The 18,031-nt window shown below is 55.0% G+C and overlaps 1 protein-coding gene across 7 annotated transcripts in view; it reads left to right on the top strand.

The window, feature by feature from the left end:
• PTPRU (protein tyrosine phosphatase receptor type U) overlaps positions 1-18,031 on the top strand; it is a 327,477-nt gene that overhangs the window by 264,664 nt on the left and 44,782 nt on the right. For all 7 annotated transcript variants that reach the window (XM_039511303.1, XM_039511302.1, XM_039511300.1 and 4 more), the window contains 4 exons: positions 3,318-3,475; positions 7,500-7,690; positions 12,592-12,664; positions 16,564-16,640. In XM_039511303.1, coding sequence (XP_039367237.1) covers positions 3,318-3,475; positions 7,500-7,690; positions 12,592-12,664; positions 16,564-16,640 — 499 coding nt within the window. The remainder of the gene's footprint in view (positions 1-3,317; positions 3,476-7,499; positions 7,691-12,591; positions 12,665-16,563; positions 16,641-18,031) is intronic.

Raw genomic sequence — 18,031 nt, 5'->3', positions numbered from 1 at the left:
CAAGTGCAAGCAACATTTTTCTTTCAAAGGGGTGGGGTGTGGTGTGGGAGGACGGGGAGAGAGAGAGAGAGAGAGAGTGGACAACTAAGGTTTGAGGAGGGTCCGATCTGGAGTTTTGTCAGGTACAAAGTCTAGATCTAGCTCTGGGACTGGATTCCAACTCCCCCCCCCCCCACCCCGGTGCATCCCCCAAATGTTTGGTGCAGACAAGAGCTGGTCAAAAAACGTTGCTTTTTTAAACCAAAATTTGGCTTTTTAAAATACAAAATGTTAGCAAAAAGCTGTATATATTTTTTAAAGTTCTGGTTTTTCAGCAAAACTCAAAATTTTGAATTGTCAGGTTCCCCCCCGTGAATGTATGGAATCAGTGGCACCTCGGGCCCTGATCTTGCGAAGACTTGTACACCTCCTTAACTTTACCACCGGGTGGGAGTACTCTGGGTGGAAATCAATGGAGCTGCTCTCAGCAGTAAAGTTCAGCATGCATGTAAAGGTGGCAGATCAGGGCTTAAGTTCTGTATTTCATTGTATCTATTTGCCTTTTTCCTTTTCCGTGCTGTAACTTCCCCCGACTGCCTCAACGTGGGAAAAGTGACAGCGGCAAAAGAAAAATGAAAACGGGGGTGGGAACCCTCCAACGCGTACATCACTCAGGGGCAAAAGGGGAAATGGGGGTGGGGAGAGGAAAAAATAATTGTTTTTCCCCAAAAAATATTTCTTAAAAAACATGGCAAACCTGAGCTCATGCTCCGTTTTGAACCTTGCAAGCCAGGAACAATTGAAGCACTTTCTCCCAATGTTGACACCATTTTTCAACCTCTCCTCTTGTTAGCCTCCCAAGGCTCTGAAGGCCCCCCCACCAGCCCCCCAATGTTTATTCTGTATCAGGCTAGAAGGGCCAGAGCGGCAGAGTCTGCAGGCTGGATTGCCCCAGTGTGTAACGTGTGCCCCAGAATGAGAGGGATGGAGAATAACTCCTCTTGCCGTCAAACGACAGTAATAGCGAGTGTTGCTTAGCACAACGCCAGCTGTGAGTGCCCGGAGTCGTCCAGAAGGCGCCTCTGCCCATTGCATCCCTGTTCTGCTGGCCACGCATTCCCAATAATAAATATCACTACAGGCAAGCCACGGCCTTGAGAATTATGGGCAGGAACTTACCAGACAAGGGCGGGGGGAAGCCTTCGCACAGGGCAGATGTCCTGCTTCCTGCCCCCTCCCCGGGCAGTTGGAAGTGGGGAGGGGGCAGCTTTCACCAGCAGCAGCTTGTGCTCCTGGGAAGGGGCTAATGGCAGTAATTGCCTGCAGGGGTGTGTGTGAGCCGGGCCCCAGCACAAGCTGTCCTGGAGCTTTGCTGGGGGCAGGGGGCGGGAGTCACTCACAGGAGCAAGGATGGGAGCGTGACCTGGGCAGGGAGGCATGTTCTGTGGGGAATGAGCTGCACTGGGAGGGTACTTGCGATGCCCCCATGTTGCTCAGAGATTAGCACAATCCGGGGCGGTGGCTTGTGCTGCCCTGTGCTAACTCTCTTCTGTGCATCACCGGACACCTGGCAAATGTACAGAAAACAGACCTCTGCTTGTACTGGGCGGTGGCTGAGCCTGGCTTCTTGGGGTCTCAGGGTGTCCCCTGCAACAACCAGGTCAGTGGGTCTGACCCCACTGCCTTGAATGATGTTCTACCCCTCTGTGCTGTGGGTGAGGATGGGGGGTGGTTAACACACCGTGGGACCCAGGGCAGGCAGGGAATTGTGGCTTGGAAGCAGCACTGTTTGCCAGCCTGTCGTTTCATGGCAGAGAGCTTCTCCCCTACCCGCTCTGAGAGCTGCAATCCAGGGAGCGCTGGGGAGTCGAGGAGAGGGGGGATGAGTGGGACACCAGCCTGTCTCTTAGGCCTGTGTCTTCCTTCCGCTTGGACTGCGGGGAGCAAAACGCAGCTCGCCATTTACAGGTGCCTGTGTGAGAGGAATGGTGCTAGCTAACGACGGCACTGGTCCAAGCCCTGAGAAATGTGCCTGGGGCATAATCCTGCCCAGGCTGTGTGAGTTCCGAGGCCCCTTTCCATTTCTAACTCCAGGGATTCCTTGATTTTTATGATCTGTATTTCCGTAGAGCCTGGGAGCCCTAGTCATGGACCAGGATCCCATTGTGCTAGGTGCTGTACAAACACCAAACAACAAGCCTGCCCCAAAGAGCTTGCAAGTATCAGACAAGAGCTAACAGATGGAGACAGACGGACAGGGTGTGCGTGTGACAATATTGGTCAGCTCAACAAGTCGACACTCCCACAGCCTCTGGGCAGGCTGCCACGGCGGGAGGAGAGGAGCCGAAACTACTGTGGGTTTCACCAGCAATTCAGGCCCAAGATTTCAAAAGCGCCCACTCCTTTTAGGAGCCTCAGTTTTGGGGAACCCAACTTGTCGCACGCAGGGCCTGATTTGCAGGCGGGCTAAGCTGGAGTCCAGGGGGATCGACACACGCTTGAGCATCTGTGAAAATCAGCCCTGGGGTGGCGCCAGCTGGGCCCCTGATGTGAAGGCCACTGAAATAGGCATTGAGGTCAAGATTTAAAGGATGGGGCGCTAAAGTGAGGCTCAGGTGTTCTGATGTAGGCACCCAAATCAGTGGGCTGAATTTCAGAAGTGCAGAGCGGCCAGGAGACTCCCCTGGGTTACATTTTGCACTGAGGCTCCTAAGTCACTTAAGTGCTTCAGAAAATGTCACCTTTTAATAGGCGCTGCTGAGCGCTCAGACCTGGATCCTCAAGGGACTTAGGCTCCTTACCATCCGTGATGGAATTTAGGAGCCCACGTGCCTTTGGGGATCTGGGCCTCTGGGCTTTCAGGGGTTTCGGGGCATGGCTGGATCCGAGGCTGAACACCATTGTCCGATTACCGTTCGTTTGTTTGCGAACCGGCTAAGCAGATAGGCCTGGAGAGTCACAAGTGCCTGGAGATTCTGGGCACCAACCTGGGACACTGTAATGGGGCCTGGTTTTCACAGGGCCGGTGCTCAGCACTCGCTGCACACGTCTACACGGCGAAGGAAAACCTTTGGCACTGAGTCGCAGAGCCTGGCTCAGTTGGCTCAGGCTTGCAGGGCTCGGGCTGCTGGGCTAAAAATGGCAGCGTAGCTGTTCCTGCTCGGGCTGGAGCCTGGACGCAGACACCCGCCGCCCTCCCCAGGTTTCACCAGCCCTGCTGTGTTGAGCCCCGCAGCCCCTGAGACAGGTGCAAACCAGGCTCACGGTTTTTAAATCAGAGCCTGTGCCTGGAAATAACCGTGTGGCTGAGCATTTCCCCCTTTGTAACCCTCCTATAGGAAACCTGTCAACATGACCAAAGCTACTATTAACTACCGCCACGAGAAGACCCACATGATGAGCGCCATCGACCGGAGCTTCACAGACCAGAGCACCCTGCAGGAGGACGAGAGGCTGGGCCTGTCCTTCATGGATGCACACAACTGCAGCAACAGGGGTAAGGACTAGGCAAGGAGGTGCCCAGAGGCTATGGCGATGGGCATGGTATAATATCCTGTATAGAATGGAAGGGTTGGTTCTCCCATTGATTGTCAGTCATGACCCCATTCTCATCTGCCTGTGCAGGGCTCCTCCACCGAACGCAGCTTATCGTCATTCGTTACAGTAGCCCCGAGAGGCCACAATTGAGATCCGGGCCCCACTGCGCTAGGCGCTGTACGTGTGCAGTGAGAGACAAGCCCTGCTGTGAGGCACTTACAATCTGAATAGGCCAAATGAAGAGTGGGAGGGAAAACAGCTGGGAAGTGTCCAAGGTCCCACAGCAGATCAGTGGCAGAGCCAGGAGGAGAATCCAGGTCTGCTGAGTGCCCTAATTCCCGGACAGTGCTGCCTCTCGGCGTCTTTCATGCTGCCAGATTAGGAGTCAGATTTCTCCTAATGAGGCTCTTCCCCAAAACCATCAGTTCAAGGAGTCAGCATGGGCTACAATTGCTGTCATGTCATCTTCATCCACCAGGACTGCATAGATTGAACAGCCTGCCAGGGCTCTGGTGCCAGGCACCAGTGACTGCCCATGCGAATAGATCAGCCCGACTGCAGGATCCTCCTGCACTCTTGACTCATTTTCTAACCTGGCACTGGAAAGCACGTGTCTGCCTGTGGATACCTGCCCCCCTTTCAGTCTGTGCAAACAATACTGCAGGTCCTCGCACACTGAAAGGGTTCCTGGCCCTCTCTATATCCCCAGGGGCAGCGATCTCATCAAAGCCACCTCACGCGTGTGTGCAGAGCCGTGTCTATAATACGCCAAACTCCCTCAAGATGCAACTCCACTGGAAAAAGCGGGTGGGTGGGGTTTGAGCTGCAAAATTCAGATCTGTCTCTCAGACCGGGCCCCCTCCCCCCGGATGCAGACTGGAATTCTGAGAAACCCTGGCCTAAGCCTGGGTGGGTTTGGATCCAGGGTTTTAACGTATGCCGAGCTTGGAGTATATCACGGACAGCTTTCTGTTGTTCTGTATAGGCGTGGGTCTTGCAGGGTGAAAAGTACACCATGATAAAGGGAGACTGATCATTTCACACCCGCTGGCGTATGCAGTTCTAGGCTGATTTAGTTGTAAAATAATTTGTTCTATGCCCTACTTGCAACCATATGCTAATAACATCTGTTACTATAACTTCAAGATGCTGCTTGCTCCCATCCTCCCTGTGCAAGAGACAGGATTACGGTAATATGGTTCCCAGCATTGTCTCACAGATAATAGAAGCCCAGAGGGCAGCCTTTTCCTCCTTTGATATATCTGGATAGGTGTATTATTTTTGAGCTACTGCCCTATTGTGGCTTCTTGAAATGCTCTTAACGAGACTGGTTCGTATGAGCATTTTCTCCTCCAAGCATCTGAGAGCCTGCAGCCCAGACTCACCGCTGACTTACACATGCCGGAGTCAATGGGGCTGCATCTGCTTCAGCCAGAAGTGGATTTAGGTTCATTTCTGGGTGGCTGTGCATGAGGAAGAGGCTTCTGTGATGTTAGACCCGGGGCCTGATTCTGCTCCTGCTTTCGCTGCTGTAGCTCCGGGCCCACTGTGGAGTTGCTCTGAGTTGATGCTGGCGAATGGGAGAGCAGAATCTGGACTGTAGCATCAGAGACCACAAACTGGTGCTCGTTGCAGCGTTTGAAGGGAATGCTGACGTAGAGACTTGAACTGGTCCCGATATCAGGGAGTGGGACCACACCTGTGCCTCCTTAGGGAGCGCTGGGGAGGAACGCAGGCGGTCTCCCTGCTGATGAGGACGCCTCCCCATCCCTCCACTCGACAGAGAGCGGGTATGGGGCAGACAGACGCCAGCTGAGCCGGAGTCCGACTTTTCCCCCTAACTGAAGAAAATAGCCCCATCCCAAATCTCTAAACACCAGTGTCGAAAGCACACCCGGCACCCGGCTGAGCTGCCTGCGGGTGACAAGCGCTGGGCACAGCCTGACGTTCTCAGTCAACCTTCCCCAGTAAAAGAGACCCCAGAGTCCCAGCGCAGGCACCAGGCTCGGCATGCTTTCTCCACCTTTTCCTTCCTGGAAAATAAAATGGGGGGAGCATTCTAGTGGTTAGATGCTGGGCTAGGAGTCAGGACTCCTGGGTTCAGGTCCCAGCTCTGTCCCTGACCTCCTGTGTGACCCCTCCGTGCCTCAGTTTTCCCATTTGCCAATTGAGTAAATAATAGTTCCCGCTGTCACAGGGTGATGTGAGAGCACAGCTACTGAATGGCCGTAAGGGTCCTTGGCTGAAAGGAGCTACTGTGCATAATTGCAAATTATTATCATCATTAATTTTAATTGTGTTCAATGTCCTACAAATCATCATAAACTCCAGTTCATATCACCCATGTTTCATCCCTCCCCCGCATCGCCGTATTCCATTCACAGTCGCTCTCTTGTCAGCGTAATGACATGTTTGAGGTCCATTCAATAGGTGTCATTTCACTTCACGAAGGCTGAGACAATCATTTACCCGGGGACTCAGACATTTACTGAAAGCGTCTGATTTTCTTTGCACGCTGCCTGCACTATTTCATGTATGGGGTTTCCTGCATTCTGTTAACATATCAGCCCTCCGTTAACTTTTCCTAACCCCTGTGATGCAGACACTAGAAGTTGCAAAGCATGGATGGGGGATTTGTCATTTTCTAGCAGATGCAAGGAACCCCTGGAGCTTATGAATGAACTAGAAAGGATTGTTTAGACCCGTTAGGGTTACCACACCCAGAAGTCAATCTTACAGAGAAGATGCTTGTTTGCAGTCGGCAAACAATACTGCCTTCCAGAGAAATGCTCTGCATCGAACAGGTCTCGTAGCAAAGTCAGAGCTCAGAACGTTGGGTGGGAGCATCTGGGGAATCCTGAGAATTAATCACTGAGCAAGGTAGTGATGGCTCATCATGAAAAAAATGCAGACTCGTGCTGAATTTGGCCCAGATACCACATGGGCCAAATTCTACTCCCAGTTACATTGGTGTCAGTATTGAGTAACTTAACCAAGTAGTGACAGTGAAGTCCATTGACCTCAGGACTAGAAATAAGATGCCTTTTCAGCTGTGAGGATAATTAACCATTGGAACAACGTAGGTCAGGGGGTGATGCATTCTCCATCCCTTTCAGTCTTTGAGAGAAGACTGGATATCTTTCTGAGACATCGGAAAGGTGCGGGCTTCAGAGAGAAGTGACTGGGGCCTGCTTTTTTGCCTGTGTTTTGCAGGAGGTCTGACTAGAACAAGGGTTGGCAACCTCTGGCATGTGGCTCGCCAGGGTAAGCAGCGTGGCAGTTGTTTACCTGCCGCATCGGCAGGTTCAGCCGACCGCAGGTCCCACTGGCCGCGGTTTGTGGTCCCAGACTAATGGAGGCGGTGGGAAGCGGCGTGGGAAAGGGATATGCTGGCCGCGGCTTCCTGCCATCCCCACTGGCCTGGGCCAGTGAACCGCGGCCAGTGGGACCCGTGATCAGCCGAACCTGCTGACGCGGCAGGTAAACAAACTGGCCCGGCCCGCCAGGGTGCTTACCCTGGCGAGCCGCGTGCCAGAGGTTGCCAACCCCTGGACTAGAAGTTGGTACTGGTGTTTTCTGGCCTTAAAGTCTTGGAATCACTCCAGAACGGACAGAGCACAGTTTGACCTCATCAAAGCAGTTGTTTGTTAACATGCGTATTCCTCCCCCACCCCTCTGCTTTAATTAAGCCATATTGAAATATTACGATGCTAGTTTTAACACCTTACCGTGCCTCGCCCCGCTGCACTGGCGCTCGTGCTGTGCCCTTCCAAAGGGTAGCGACAGCTGCTCCTCCAGGGGGCGCTTCCACAGAACCCCAACGGAGAGTCCGATGTGGCAAGAGCGCCCCCTGCAGCAGGCTGAGCGTCCCTGGGCAATCTCCTATCTGAGCACCAGCTCAGCCCAGCTCTGCGTAGCTTGAGCAAATCAGCCAGGGGCACCAGCCCTGAACTCCTCCTGTGCCTCTCCCCCGTGGCTCCCAGGTGACCAGCGCAGCAGTGCAGTCAATGAGTCCAGCAGCTTGCTCGGAGGCTCCCCCCGGCGCCAGTGCGGGCGCAAGGGCTCCCCGTACCACACCGGGCAGCTCCACCCTGCCGTCAGAGTGGCCGATCTCCTCCAGCACATCAACCAGATGAAGACAGCGGAAGGCTACGGCTTCAAGCAGGAGTATGAGGTGAGAGGGGGGAGCTGTCGGGGAATCCTGCCAGCTACCCTGTGCTGTTATTCCCTTCGCCTGCTCCCACCCCCACCCCTGACGTAGCCGAGCGGAGGGGAGGGGCGAGGCAAAGGCAGCTGGATTCCCAGGTCACCCCCGGGGCAGATCGGTGGGTCTCCGGCCTGGGGGTATTTCTGCAAGCGTGGGATGCTGCAGACACAGACCAGCACTCATCTGAATAATGGGAGTTTGAGGTCAGATGTCTCATGGGGGGAGGGATAGCTCAGTGGTTGAGCATTGGCCTGCTAAACCCGGGGTTGTGAGTTCAATCCTTGAGGGGGCCATTTAGGGATCTGGGGCAAAAATGTGTCTGGGGATTGGTCCTGCTTTGAGCAGGGGGTGGGACTAGATCCCTCCTGAGATCCCTTCCAACCCTGAGATTCTATGATTCTATGAAGCACCAGGGCCCAGATCCTCAAAGATATTTAGGGGCCTCACTCCCCTGGAAGTTAGGTGCCTAATTACCCTTGAGGATCCGGGTCCAAATTAGACACGAGCAGGCATGGTGCGGTGTGTGAGTCTCTCGCCCCAGCAGCTCCTGGGATGTCATACCCTGAAACAAACCAGGCCATGTCAGCAGTTTACTAGACAGTCCAGGAAACTTTCAGCCTGCTGGGCCCTCCCCTCCCCTCCCAGATCTGCCCCTGTAGACGGCTTTCCCTTTGCAAACCCAGCTGCACTGCTCTTTCCTTGCCCAGCACGGCTGCCTTCAGGACAATGTCAGGTCCACCCCTTGCTATCATGCTGAGTGCTTCTCTCTCTGCCCTGTGATAGACACCCACTGCGTTCCCTTGTGCAGCAGCAGCCCTGCCTGATCAGCATAGATGGTCTCCTCTTGTTTCAATGCAGAGAGCGTATGCCCCCAGAGTCATTAATGCCTCCATTCCTGTCCCTACCCTATTAGGCTGAAGTAGCTATAATGGTGAGATCTGCTTTCTGACACTTGCTACAGCGCACACAGCAGGGCTGATTTCCCGATTCCTTAGTGTCCCACAGGCCTGGCTATTGAAATCCCCCAGTGAAATTACTGTTTAATGTTCACTTGTTTCAAGTGCAGGAACCTTTTTGCCCCCTCTTTTATGTATTGGACAAACCCTGGTTAGTTATAATCATTGAAGCTGCTTGAAAAGCTGCTGTATGGGCTCAGAGCTAGTCATTTGAGAAGCACTTCGATATTATGGGTGGGGAGAAAACATGTAATTTCCTTCCACTTTCTGCCTCTTATTCCGATCCGTGAATGTTGCTGTTATTACACACCAGGCTGTTCTATGGGGAGAGAAAAAGGGTAAGGAAAGACCTGGAGAAATAAGCAATTTGTAATGATCTGAAACTGAGGGATTTGGGGAACTGACATTTGTATCTGGCACACACAAGCTCCCAGAAATGTTGTCTGGTTAAAGAAGCAGATTGAAAGTCAGGACTCCTGGATTCTGGTCCTCGTTCTGCCACTGCTGCTCTGCGTACCCTCGAACCAGTCATGTTACCACCCAGTGCCTCAGTTTCCCCTTCTGAGGACAAATAATACAGGCTTGGCTCACAAAGGAGTGGTGGGGCATTGGGGGTTAATGATTTGATGTTTGTGAAGCCTGTGCTGATGTTTCTGCAGGAGAGATGCTGCCCAGAGAGCAAAGTGGTGTTATTAATATTTGGTTTTCAGACAGAAATCTGATTTGTTGGCAGTGACTGTTCCGATTGGGGTAGTGTTTGGAGGCTCCAGCCAGGATCTGGACCCCATTGTTCTCGGTGCTTCACAAACACATCGAAAGATGCACTCCACGAAGAGCTTACAGTCTGACAACTTCCTCTGGCTTAAGGAAACCAGACTGTGGTGTTTCTTGTGTGGCTGGACAATGTGCGGTGTGCCAGGGAAGTCCCTAAAGACCCCCACGTGCTTTCCCCAAGGCACTTCTTGCTATTTGCGATTGCTATCCGTCACTCGATAAGGCTAATCAAATTCAGGCTTCAGGGCATTGGTTAGTTGCATGTGAGGGTCAGGAAGGAATTCCTCCATGTATAACACTGAACAGCTGGGTAGGCCCAGACACCTTCAAGTCAGTCTAGAGGGACCTGCTTTGAGAGTTGCTCTGATGGGACAAACTTGAGTGTCACAGTGTTGTGGTGTTTGTGCTGGGAAGTGGCAGACCAATGGCATCACATCATCTGTAGTATGCAAGGTTTTGGAAACATTTTTGAAGGAGAAAATAGTTAAGAACATTGAGGTCAACGGTAATTGGGACAAATTACAACATGGTTTTACAAAAGGTAGATCGTGCCAAACCAACCTGATCTCCTTCTTTGAGAAGATAACAGATTTTTTAGACAACGGTCAGTGGGTCTAATTTACCTCGATTTCAGTAAGGCATTTGATATGGTTCCACATGGGGAATTATTAGTTAAATTGGAAAAGATGGGGATCAACATGAAAACTGAAAGGTGGATAAGGAACTGGTTAAAGGGGAGGCTATAACGGGTCATATGAATGGTGAACTGTCAGGCTGGAGAGAGGTTACTAGTGGAGTTCCTCAGGGATTGATTTTGGGACCAGTCTTATTTCATCTTTTTATTACTGACCTTGGCACAAAAAGCGGGAATGTGCTAATAAAGTTTGCAGATGACACAAAGCTGGGAGGTATTGCTAACACAGAGAAGGACCGGGATATCCTACAGGAAGATCTGGATGACCTCGTAAACTGGAGTAATAGTAATAGGACGAAATTTAATAGTGAAAAGTGCAAGGTCATGCATTTAGGGATTAATAACAAGAATTATTGTTATAAGCTGGGGATGCATCAGTTGTAAGTAACAGAGGAGGAGAAGTAGTATTGGTTGATCACAGGATGACTATGAGCCACCAATGTGATATGGCCGTGAAAAAAGCTAATGCGGTCTTGGGATGCATCAGGAGAGGTATTTCCAGTAGAGGTAAGGAGGTGTTAGTGCCATTATACAAGGCACTGGTGAGACCTGATCTGGAGTATTGTGTGCAGTTCTGGTCTCCCATGTTTAAGAAGGATGAATTCAAACTGGAACAGGTTCAGAGAAGGGCTACTAGGATGATCCGAGGACTGGAAAACCTGTCTTATGAAAGGAGACTCAAAGAGCTTGACTTGTTTAGCCTAGCTAACCAAAAGAAGGTTGAGGGGGGATATGATTGCTCTCTACAAATATATCAGAGGAATAAATACCAGGGAGGGAGAGGAATTATTTAAGCTCTATACCAATGTGGACACAAGAACAAATGGATATAAACTGGCCATCAGGAAGTTTAGACTTGAAATTAGATGAAGGTTTCTAACCATCAGAGGAGTGAAGTTCTGGAACTGCCTTCCAAGGGGAGTAGTGGGGGCAAAAGACATATCTGGCTTCAAGACTAAGCTTGATAAGCTCATGGAGAGGATGGTATAATGAGATTCATCTTTGATTATCAGCAGGTAAATATGCCCAGTGGCCTGTGATGGGATGTTAGCTGGGATGGGATCTGAGTTACTACAGAGAATTCTTTCCTGGGTGCTGGCTGGTGAGTCTTGCCCACATGCTCAGGGTTTGACTGATCGCCATATTTGGGGTCGAGAAGGAATTTTCCTCCAGGGCAGATTGGCAGAGGCCCTGGGTTTCTTTCGCCTTCCTATGCAGCGTGGGGCACAGGTCACATGCTGGAAGATTCTCTGCACCTTGAAGTCTTTAAACCATGATTTGAGGACTTCAGTGGCTCAGACACAGGTTTGATACAGGAGTGAGTGTGGCCTGCATTGTGCAGGAGGTCAGACTAGATGATCATAATGGTCCCTTCTGACCTTAAAGTCTATGATTCTATGATTGGGTCCTTAGTTCTTAGAAGATAATGCATTGAGTGTTCAGATTGCTTGACAGGACCCCAGTTTGGCAAACTGTGTACGGTTCTGGTCCTCCATGGTCAGAAAAGTTTATTGTAAAGTGGAACAGGTGCAGAGAAGAGCACCCAGGAGGACTGGGGAGTGGAGGGCCGAGGAGACCGGAAGAGCTCGGCGTGTTTAGTTTAGCAAAAAGAAGGCTGAGGGGGGATATGACGGCTCTCTGTGAATACGTTAGTGGGTAGATAGCTCTTCACTCTCCCTGCTATTTAAGCTAAAGGCCAGTGTTAACACACCAACAAATGGGTATAAACTGGCCAGGAACTGATTCAGGCTGGAGATCAGGCGAAGGTTTCTAACCACCGAGGGGTGCGGTTTTGGAACAGCCTCCCAGCAGGAGTTGTGGGGCGAGCAAGGTAGTTAGCTTCATGAGCGAGCTGAACACGTGTATGAGTGCAGTGGTGTGACGGGGTTGTTTGTGATGGTGGGAGGCAGAGCTCTGGGGCTCACGTCTGGTTTATGTCCTACGTGACATATGGGTTGATGCTTCAGGGTTACAGCCGGCCATCTGCGGGGTCAGGAAGGGATTTCCCCTCCCCCCCCAATGTATTCTGGGAGGGTTTTTTTAATCTCCTTTCTCTGTTGCATCAGGGATGGCCATGGGTAGAGATGGGACATTGCGGCTTGAGGGCCAGGACCCTCAAGTCTGGTGTGTCATCACAACCTTGCAGTTCAACATTGTATTGTGATGAGCCCGAAAGTCCTATTCTGGGACCCTTTAATGTCCCGGAGCCTTCAGCGTGTTGGGTGCGGGATCCCCCTTGTCAGCAATTGGGACAGTCCCCAAAAACACCGTCCGCACTTCGCCCCTGCCCAACTCCACCGTCAAAGTGCTGGACGAACCGCAATGGATACTGCACCGAGCCCTAAGCCTGGAGCATGGGACGGGGCGTTTGCTGCAGGGGCTGCCAGAGGGAACCCCATGTATCGGTTCCCTGGATAGATAATAGACTTTTCTGCTTTCTCTAGAGTTTCTTTGAAGGCTGGGATGCATCCAAGAAGAAAGACAAGACCAAAGGGAGGCAGGATCACATGCCAACCTGTAAGTGCCTGAGACAAAGGCTTTAAAAACAACAGAAAAACCTGCCTGCCTAATACTGGAATGCTTTGAAACCTCTGCAGAGAGTCTCCTAGCAACGCACAGGCGACAGGGGTGTGGAAGGGTGATGCACTGGGGCACAACGTGCTGGCCTCTCCACTCCACGGACCTACATTGTGCTTTGCTCTCGGGTGTCGTCGCGGTTGTTGGTTTCATTTTTGTCCCTCCCAGAGATTTGCCTCACAGAACCTCGCCCCGGTTTCTCCTTCTCTGCCTAGCAGAGGCCCAGGCCTGGAACGGCACACGCTGTCGGAGATCCCGACTGTTGTGTACTGGCCAAGCCGTGTTTGGGAAGCGTCCGGGAAGGGAGGGGCGGTAGGTTGTGATGGTTGTGCACTGGCCGAGCCCTGTGTGGGGAGCGGCCGGGAAGGGAGGGGCGGTAGGTCGTGACGGTTGTGCACTGGCCGAGCCGTGCAATGGGATGGTGCAGGACTGGAACAGGAGGGCTGAGGGCACCGGCAGGGCTGCCGTGGGAGAGCAGGACGGAGAAGTGCTGGTGGAGCGGAACAACTGGGGCGAGTCAGGCCAGGATTGGGGGACGGGGTAGTTTCCCTGCAGAGTAAAATCCATCAAATTCATTGGGGGAAGAAGCCGAGCGAGTGTGTTGGGCTGGTGGAGTGCAGCAGCTGTCCCCGTGCTCGGGGCGCCTTGTCCAGGGGGCGCGGTGTCCATTCATTCTGTGCCGTGGAGTCTAGCTCACGGGCTGGAGTTGCATGCAACACTGGCTCCTTAGGCCGTGAGAGACCCTACTAGTATAGGACACGTTTGGTGGTGCTCAAAGGCTACGGGGAAGTTGGGCCCCGCGGTGCTAGGTGCTGTACAAACACGTATTGCTATTAATGAATACCGAGCTCTTATACAGCCATTTTCCTGCCCCGGGGAGCCTACAGGGTAAGAGAACAGACAGACGTGGACACGATAAACACGCTACGGTTAAGCGATAGGCTCTTAAATTACAGAAGGGACCGGAAAGGCTTGTTCCTGCCAGAGTGCTAGTGCTTGGCTCCCATGGCCAGGTCCCTACCCCGACAGTCAGGGTATCCCCGCACTAGGGTGACTCCCTGTTCAAACTGCAAAACTGGGACACGTGCAGGAGCCCCTGCTCCTCTTCCCCCGAGGCCCTGGCCAGGCCAGAAGAGCCACCTAGGGAGCCTGGGCCGATATAGGGACCCATGGACCCTCCACCTGCCCTGGGTGGCAGACCGGGGTGCCCAAGAGCAGCCCCTGGTCTGTATCCCTGCCCCCCGGGGGCGCACTGCCCAGGGCAGGTGGAGGGTCTGGGACTCCAGGGCTCCCCACAGCAGCCTGGGCTCCCTGGGCAGTTCGTTCTACTGCCGGCTCTGGCTTTTGGCCTGGCCAGGGGCGGGGTCTCAGGGGCAAGAGGCGGAGCAGGGGGCGGGGCCTCATGGCAAGGCGGGGCTTAGGCCCACGCCGATGCCCACCACCGGGAAGAGGCGGGCGCCGCCCCTGAGCCTTGGGCAGACACGGAGCAGCGCCACAGGGAATCCGTGACAATGGTGACCCGGAGTTGCTCAGCCCAGGACTGTCCTGCCCGTCACCCTAGTCGACACGGCAAGCGGAAACCCACCACGGCGAGTCTCCGAGCCCAAAAGGAACGCAGGCGGGGCGCTTTCCTGTGCCGCAGGCTCACCGGGAAAATGGAATTGACCTGTGGATTTTGTGACATCCAGGCCACTCTGTCGGGGATAGGAATTAGGTCAGGAGGCTGAGTTTGGGGCTAACCCCAGGACAGCCTGGTTTAGACCAATGACCACCAGCCCCCTCCCAAAGAACCTCCTTGCTCTGTCGGCTGCCCCACGGGGGGAGGGGATGTCGGGGAGACCTGCCCCAGTGCTTATCCCCTTGCTGTGATTTAGGGGGTGCTGGGGTACGGGGTGATGTGGGGTGCACCCCAAGAAGGAGTGAGTCAATGGGCCAGGCCGGGGGTGGGGCCCCAAAAACCAGTTTGATCCAAAGGGTATCAAAGCCCAGCCAAAGCTGTGTCACCGCACTGAGGCAGCTCTGAAATACCTTCCCCCCGGTTATTTTTATTGCTTCTAAATATATCCGGCTCCTCTCTCCGCTGTGCAAATTGCTGCTGGTTGTTCACATGGCTGCAGAGTGGGAGCAAATTGTGTCAGGCGCGTCACAGAGGCCAACCGCAGGCGCCTCTGCTCTGGGGGAGGGGGAGAGACCTTCCTCTTTCTGCCCCGGGCATCAGCTGAAGGTTTCTCTTTCTAGTGCCAGTGGCTCCCGTTGCTCTCCTAGGGTAACAGCCAGGGGGCTCCTGCTGCTTTGGCTGGCGCTAACCTGCACGGGGGGTAGCAGTCCCGCGATGCCTGCTCTCCTCCCAGCTCCGACTAGCAAGCCGCAGAGGGGAGTCACCGGCTGCGTGGGCCGGCACTGCATGGCCCGGGTGGAACTTTGCACGGCGTGAGGCACTGCCACGGTGGGCTTGGTACGGTCCCTCGCTGGTGACCGTCACCCAGTGCCATGACCAAGCTCCGCCGCCCTGTACGCTGCTGCGATGCCCATTGGGCCGGGTGCGTTAACCGTACAGCCAACCCCACACCTTCAGAAATCACGTGTCAGTCCCTAGCAGTCACGGGACTGGCTGAAAACTCATGGGGTTTTAAAGATGATCAACATTGGGGTGTTTTTTATTGGCTTTTGGGCCACACTCAGGTCCCGTTTCCCTGCATCTCTCTGCCACCAGCGGGGTTAGGAGCTTCCTCCTTTACAGAAACACAGGTTGAGAGTCTCCCACAAGCACAGGACTCCAGGAGCTGGGGCCTTTCCCGTCAAATGTCACGAGGCTCAGGACACAATCCTGGGAGTTGGAAACGTGACGTTAACTGAAGTCATTGGATTTAGACGGGTGGATCTCTGAGCGGGCCTTGGCCCTTACTGGTGCCCAAAGAGCGCCGGCCTCTCCAGGGAGGCTCCTTTCCACGCTGGCCCCTGGAGGGAGCCTTCACTCTAAGGCCGGGACCCTGGGAGGGTGGGAGGTGAGATGTTCAGCACCTTGCAGAGCCAGGGGTGATACTTTGCTGCCCTGCAGGCAGCTCCCTTGGCATTTGGGGCTCCCGCCGCGTGGTCTGATCTTGGGTGCAGCAAGTGGATCATTAGGCCCAAGGCGGCTCCCTGTGGGGACCATGGCACCTGAGTCTCTGAGCCCAGCTCCTTCCTCGTAGACGGGGCACTCTGCGACTGTCAGGGGCTCCCCACGGATTTGCCCCGCAGACCTAGGGCCCAGCGAAATGCAGATTAGAGTGGGCCAGAGCCCATCATCTGGGGAAATTCGGTGTCAGGGTCAGCAGTTCTCTGCTCAGGAGAGGTCCTGGAATAGAACAGCAGGGAATAGCAGGGGGCTACGGGTCAGGAATGAGGGACACCGATGGGGGCAGGATTGGAATAGCAGGGGGCTACGGGTCAGGAGTGAGGGACACCGATGGGGGCAGGATTGGAATAGCAGGGGGCTACGGGTCAGGAGGGAGGGGCACCGATGGGGGCAGGATTGGAATAGCAGGGGGCTACGGGTCAGGAGTGAGGGGCACCGATGGGGGCAGGATTGGAATAGCAGGGGGCTATGGGTCAGGAGTGAGGGACATTGGTGAGGCTTGGGGTGGGGGAGAGGCAGGACTGGAGTAGCAGGGGGGCTGCGGATCAGGTGTGAGCGGCATCAGCAGATCTTTGATAAGAAGCTGCGTTCCCCCAAAGGGAGCGCTCGGAAGGGCACCGGGAGCTGGGCTGGAGCCGCGCAGGGACCGCGGCCCGTTGTCTCCATGCCTGCCGCCCCCTGACTGCACCGTCACAGCCTCTTTGTCTGACTTGCTCTCCAGACGACCGACATCGAGTCAAGCTGCACCCGCTGCTCGGGGACCCCAATTCGGATTACATCAACGCTAACTACATCGACGTGAGTACCTGGGGGGCTCTGGGCCTGACCTCGGCGTCCCGCCATGCGCTCGCGGGGGGACGGGAGGGGCGGCGGGGGGACCTCGCAGCGCCCGTGTGTGGCCCATGCATGTTCTGCAAGGGACCGTTCTGCAAATCCAAGCAGCGCATGGAGGGAGGTGGGATCCCCCGGGAGGAATGTCTGGAGGTTTGTCTAACTAACCCACCGCACCCTGCATGACGGGGCTCAGGGCCCAGCACTGCTCTGCTCCCACAGCCTGCCCGGGGTGTGCTCTGTGGCTCTCACTATTCCTCCCCGCAGTGCCCCAGGACCCCCTCTCCCCCTCCTCCTCCTGGGCTCCTCTCTCCCTCTCTCTCTCTCATTCATTCCCTCTTTCTTCCTCCCCACCCCATGGACCAAGCTCTCTCCCTGTGTGTGGAGGGCACCAGAAGTGGAATAGCAGGGGAAATGCCAGGCCAGGCTGAGGGCACAGGCAGGGCTGGGTGGGGAGCCCATGGAGTGATGGGGTGTCCGATGGGTCGGGCTGAGGGCACACACAGGGCTGAGTGGGGAGCCCAGGGCTGGAGTGATGGGGTATCTGGTGGGTCAGGCTGAGGGCACAGGCAGGACTGGCTGAGTGGGGAGCCCAGGGCTGGGGTGATGGGGTATCCGATGGGATGGGCTGAGGGCACAGGCAGGGCTGAGTGGGGAGCGCAGGGCTGGGGCGATGGGGTATCCAGTGGGTCAGGCTGAGGGGCACAGGCAGGGCTGGGTGAGGAGCCCAGGGCTGGGGTGATGGGGTATCCGATGGGTCAGGCTGAGGGGCACACACAGGGCTGGGTGGGGAGCGCAGGGCTGGGGCGATGGGGTATCCGATGGGTCAGGCTGAGGGGCACACGCAGGGCTGAGTGGGGAGCCCAGGGCTGGGGCGATGGGGTATCCGATGGGTCGGGCTGAGGGCACACACAGGGCTGAGTGGGGAGCCCAGGGCTGGAGTGATGGGGTATCCGATGGGTCGGGCTGAGGGCACAGGTAGGTCTGAGTGGGGAGCGCAGGGCTGGGGCGATGGGGTATCCAGTGGGTCAGGCTGAGGGGCACAGGCAGGGCTGGGTGAGGAGGCCAGGGCTGGAGCGATGGGGTATCCGATGGGTCGGGCTGAGGGCACAGGCAGGGCTGGGTGAGGAGCCCAGGGCTGGGGTGATGGGGTATCCGGTGGGTCAGGCTGAGGGGCACACGCAGGGCTGAGTGGGGAGCCCAGGGCTGGGGTGATGGGCTATCTGGTGGGTCAGGCTGAGGGCACAGGCAGGACTGGCTGAGTGGGGAGCCCAGGGCTGGAGTGATGGGCTATCTGGTGGGTCAGGCTGAGGGCACAGGCAGGACTGGCTGAGTGGGGAGCCCAGGGCTGGAGTGAT

The sequence above is a fragment of the Mauremys reevesii genome, linkage group 23, assembly GCF_016161935.1.
Source record: "Mauremys reevesii isolate NIE-2019 linkage group 23, ASM1616193v1, whole genome shotgun sequence".
Taxonomy (NCBI): Eukaryota; Metazoa; Chordata; order Testudines; family Geoemydidae; genus Mauremys; species Mauremys reevesii.
The sequence above is the reverse complement of the archived record's forward strand: the minus strand, read 5'-3'. Positions and strand labels throughout refer to the sequence as shown.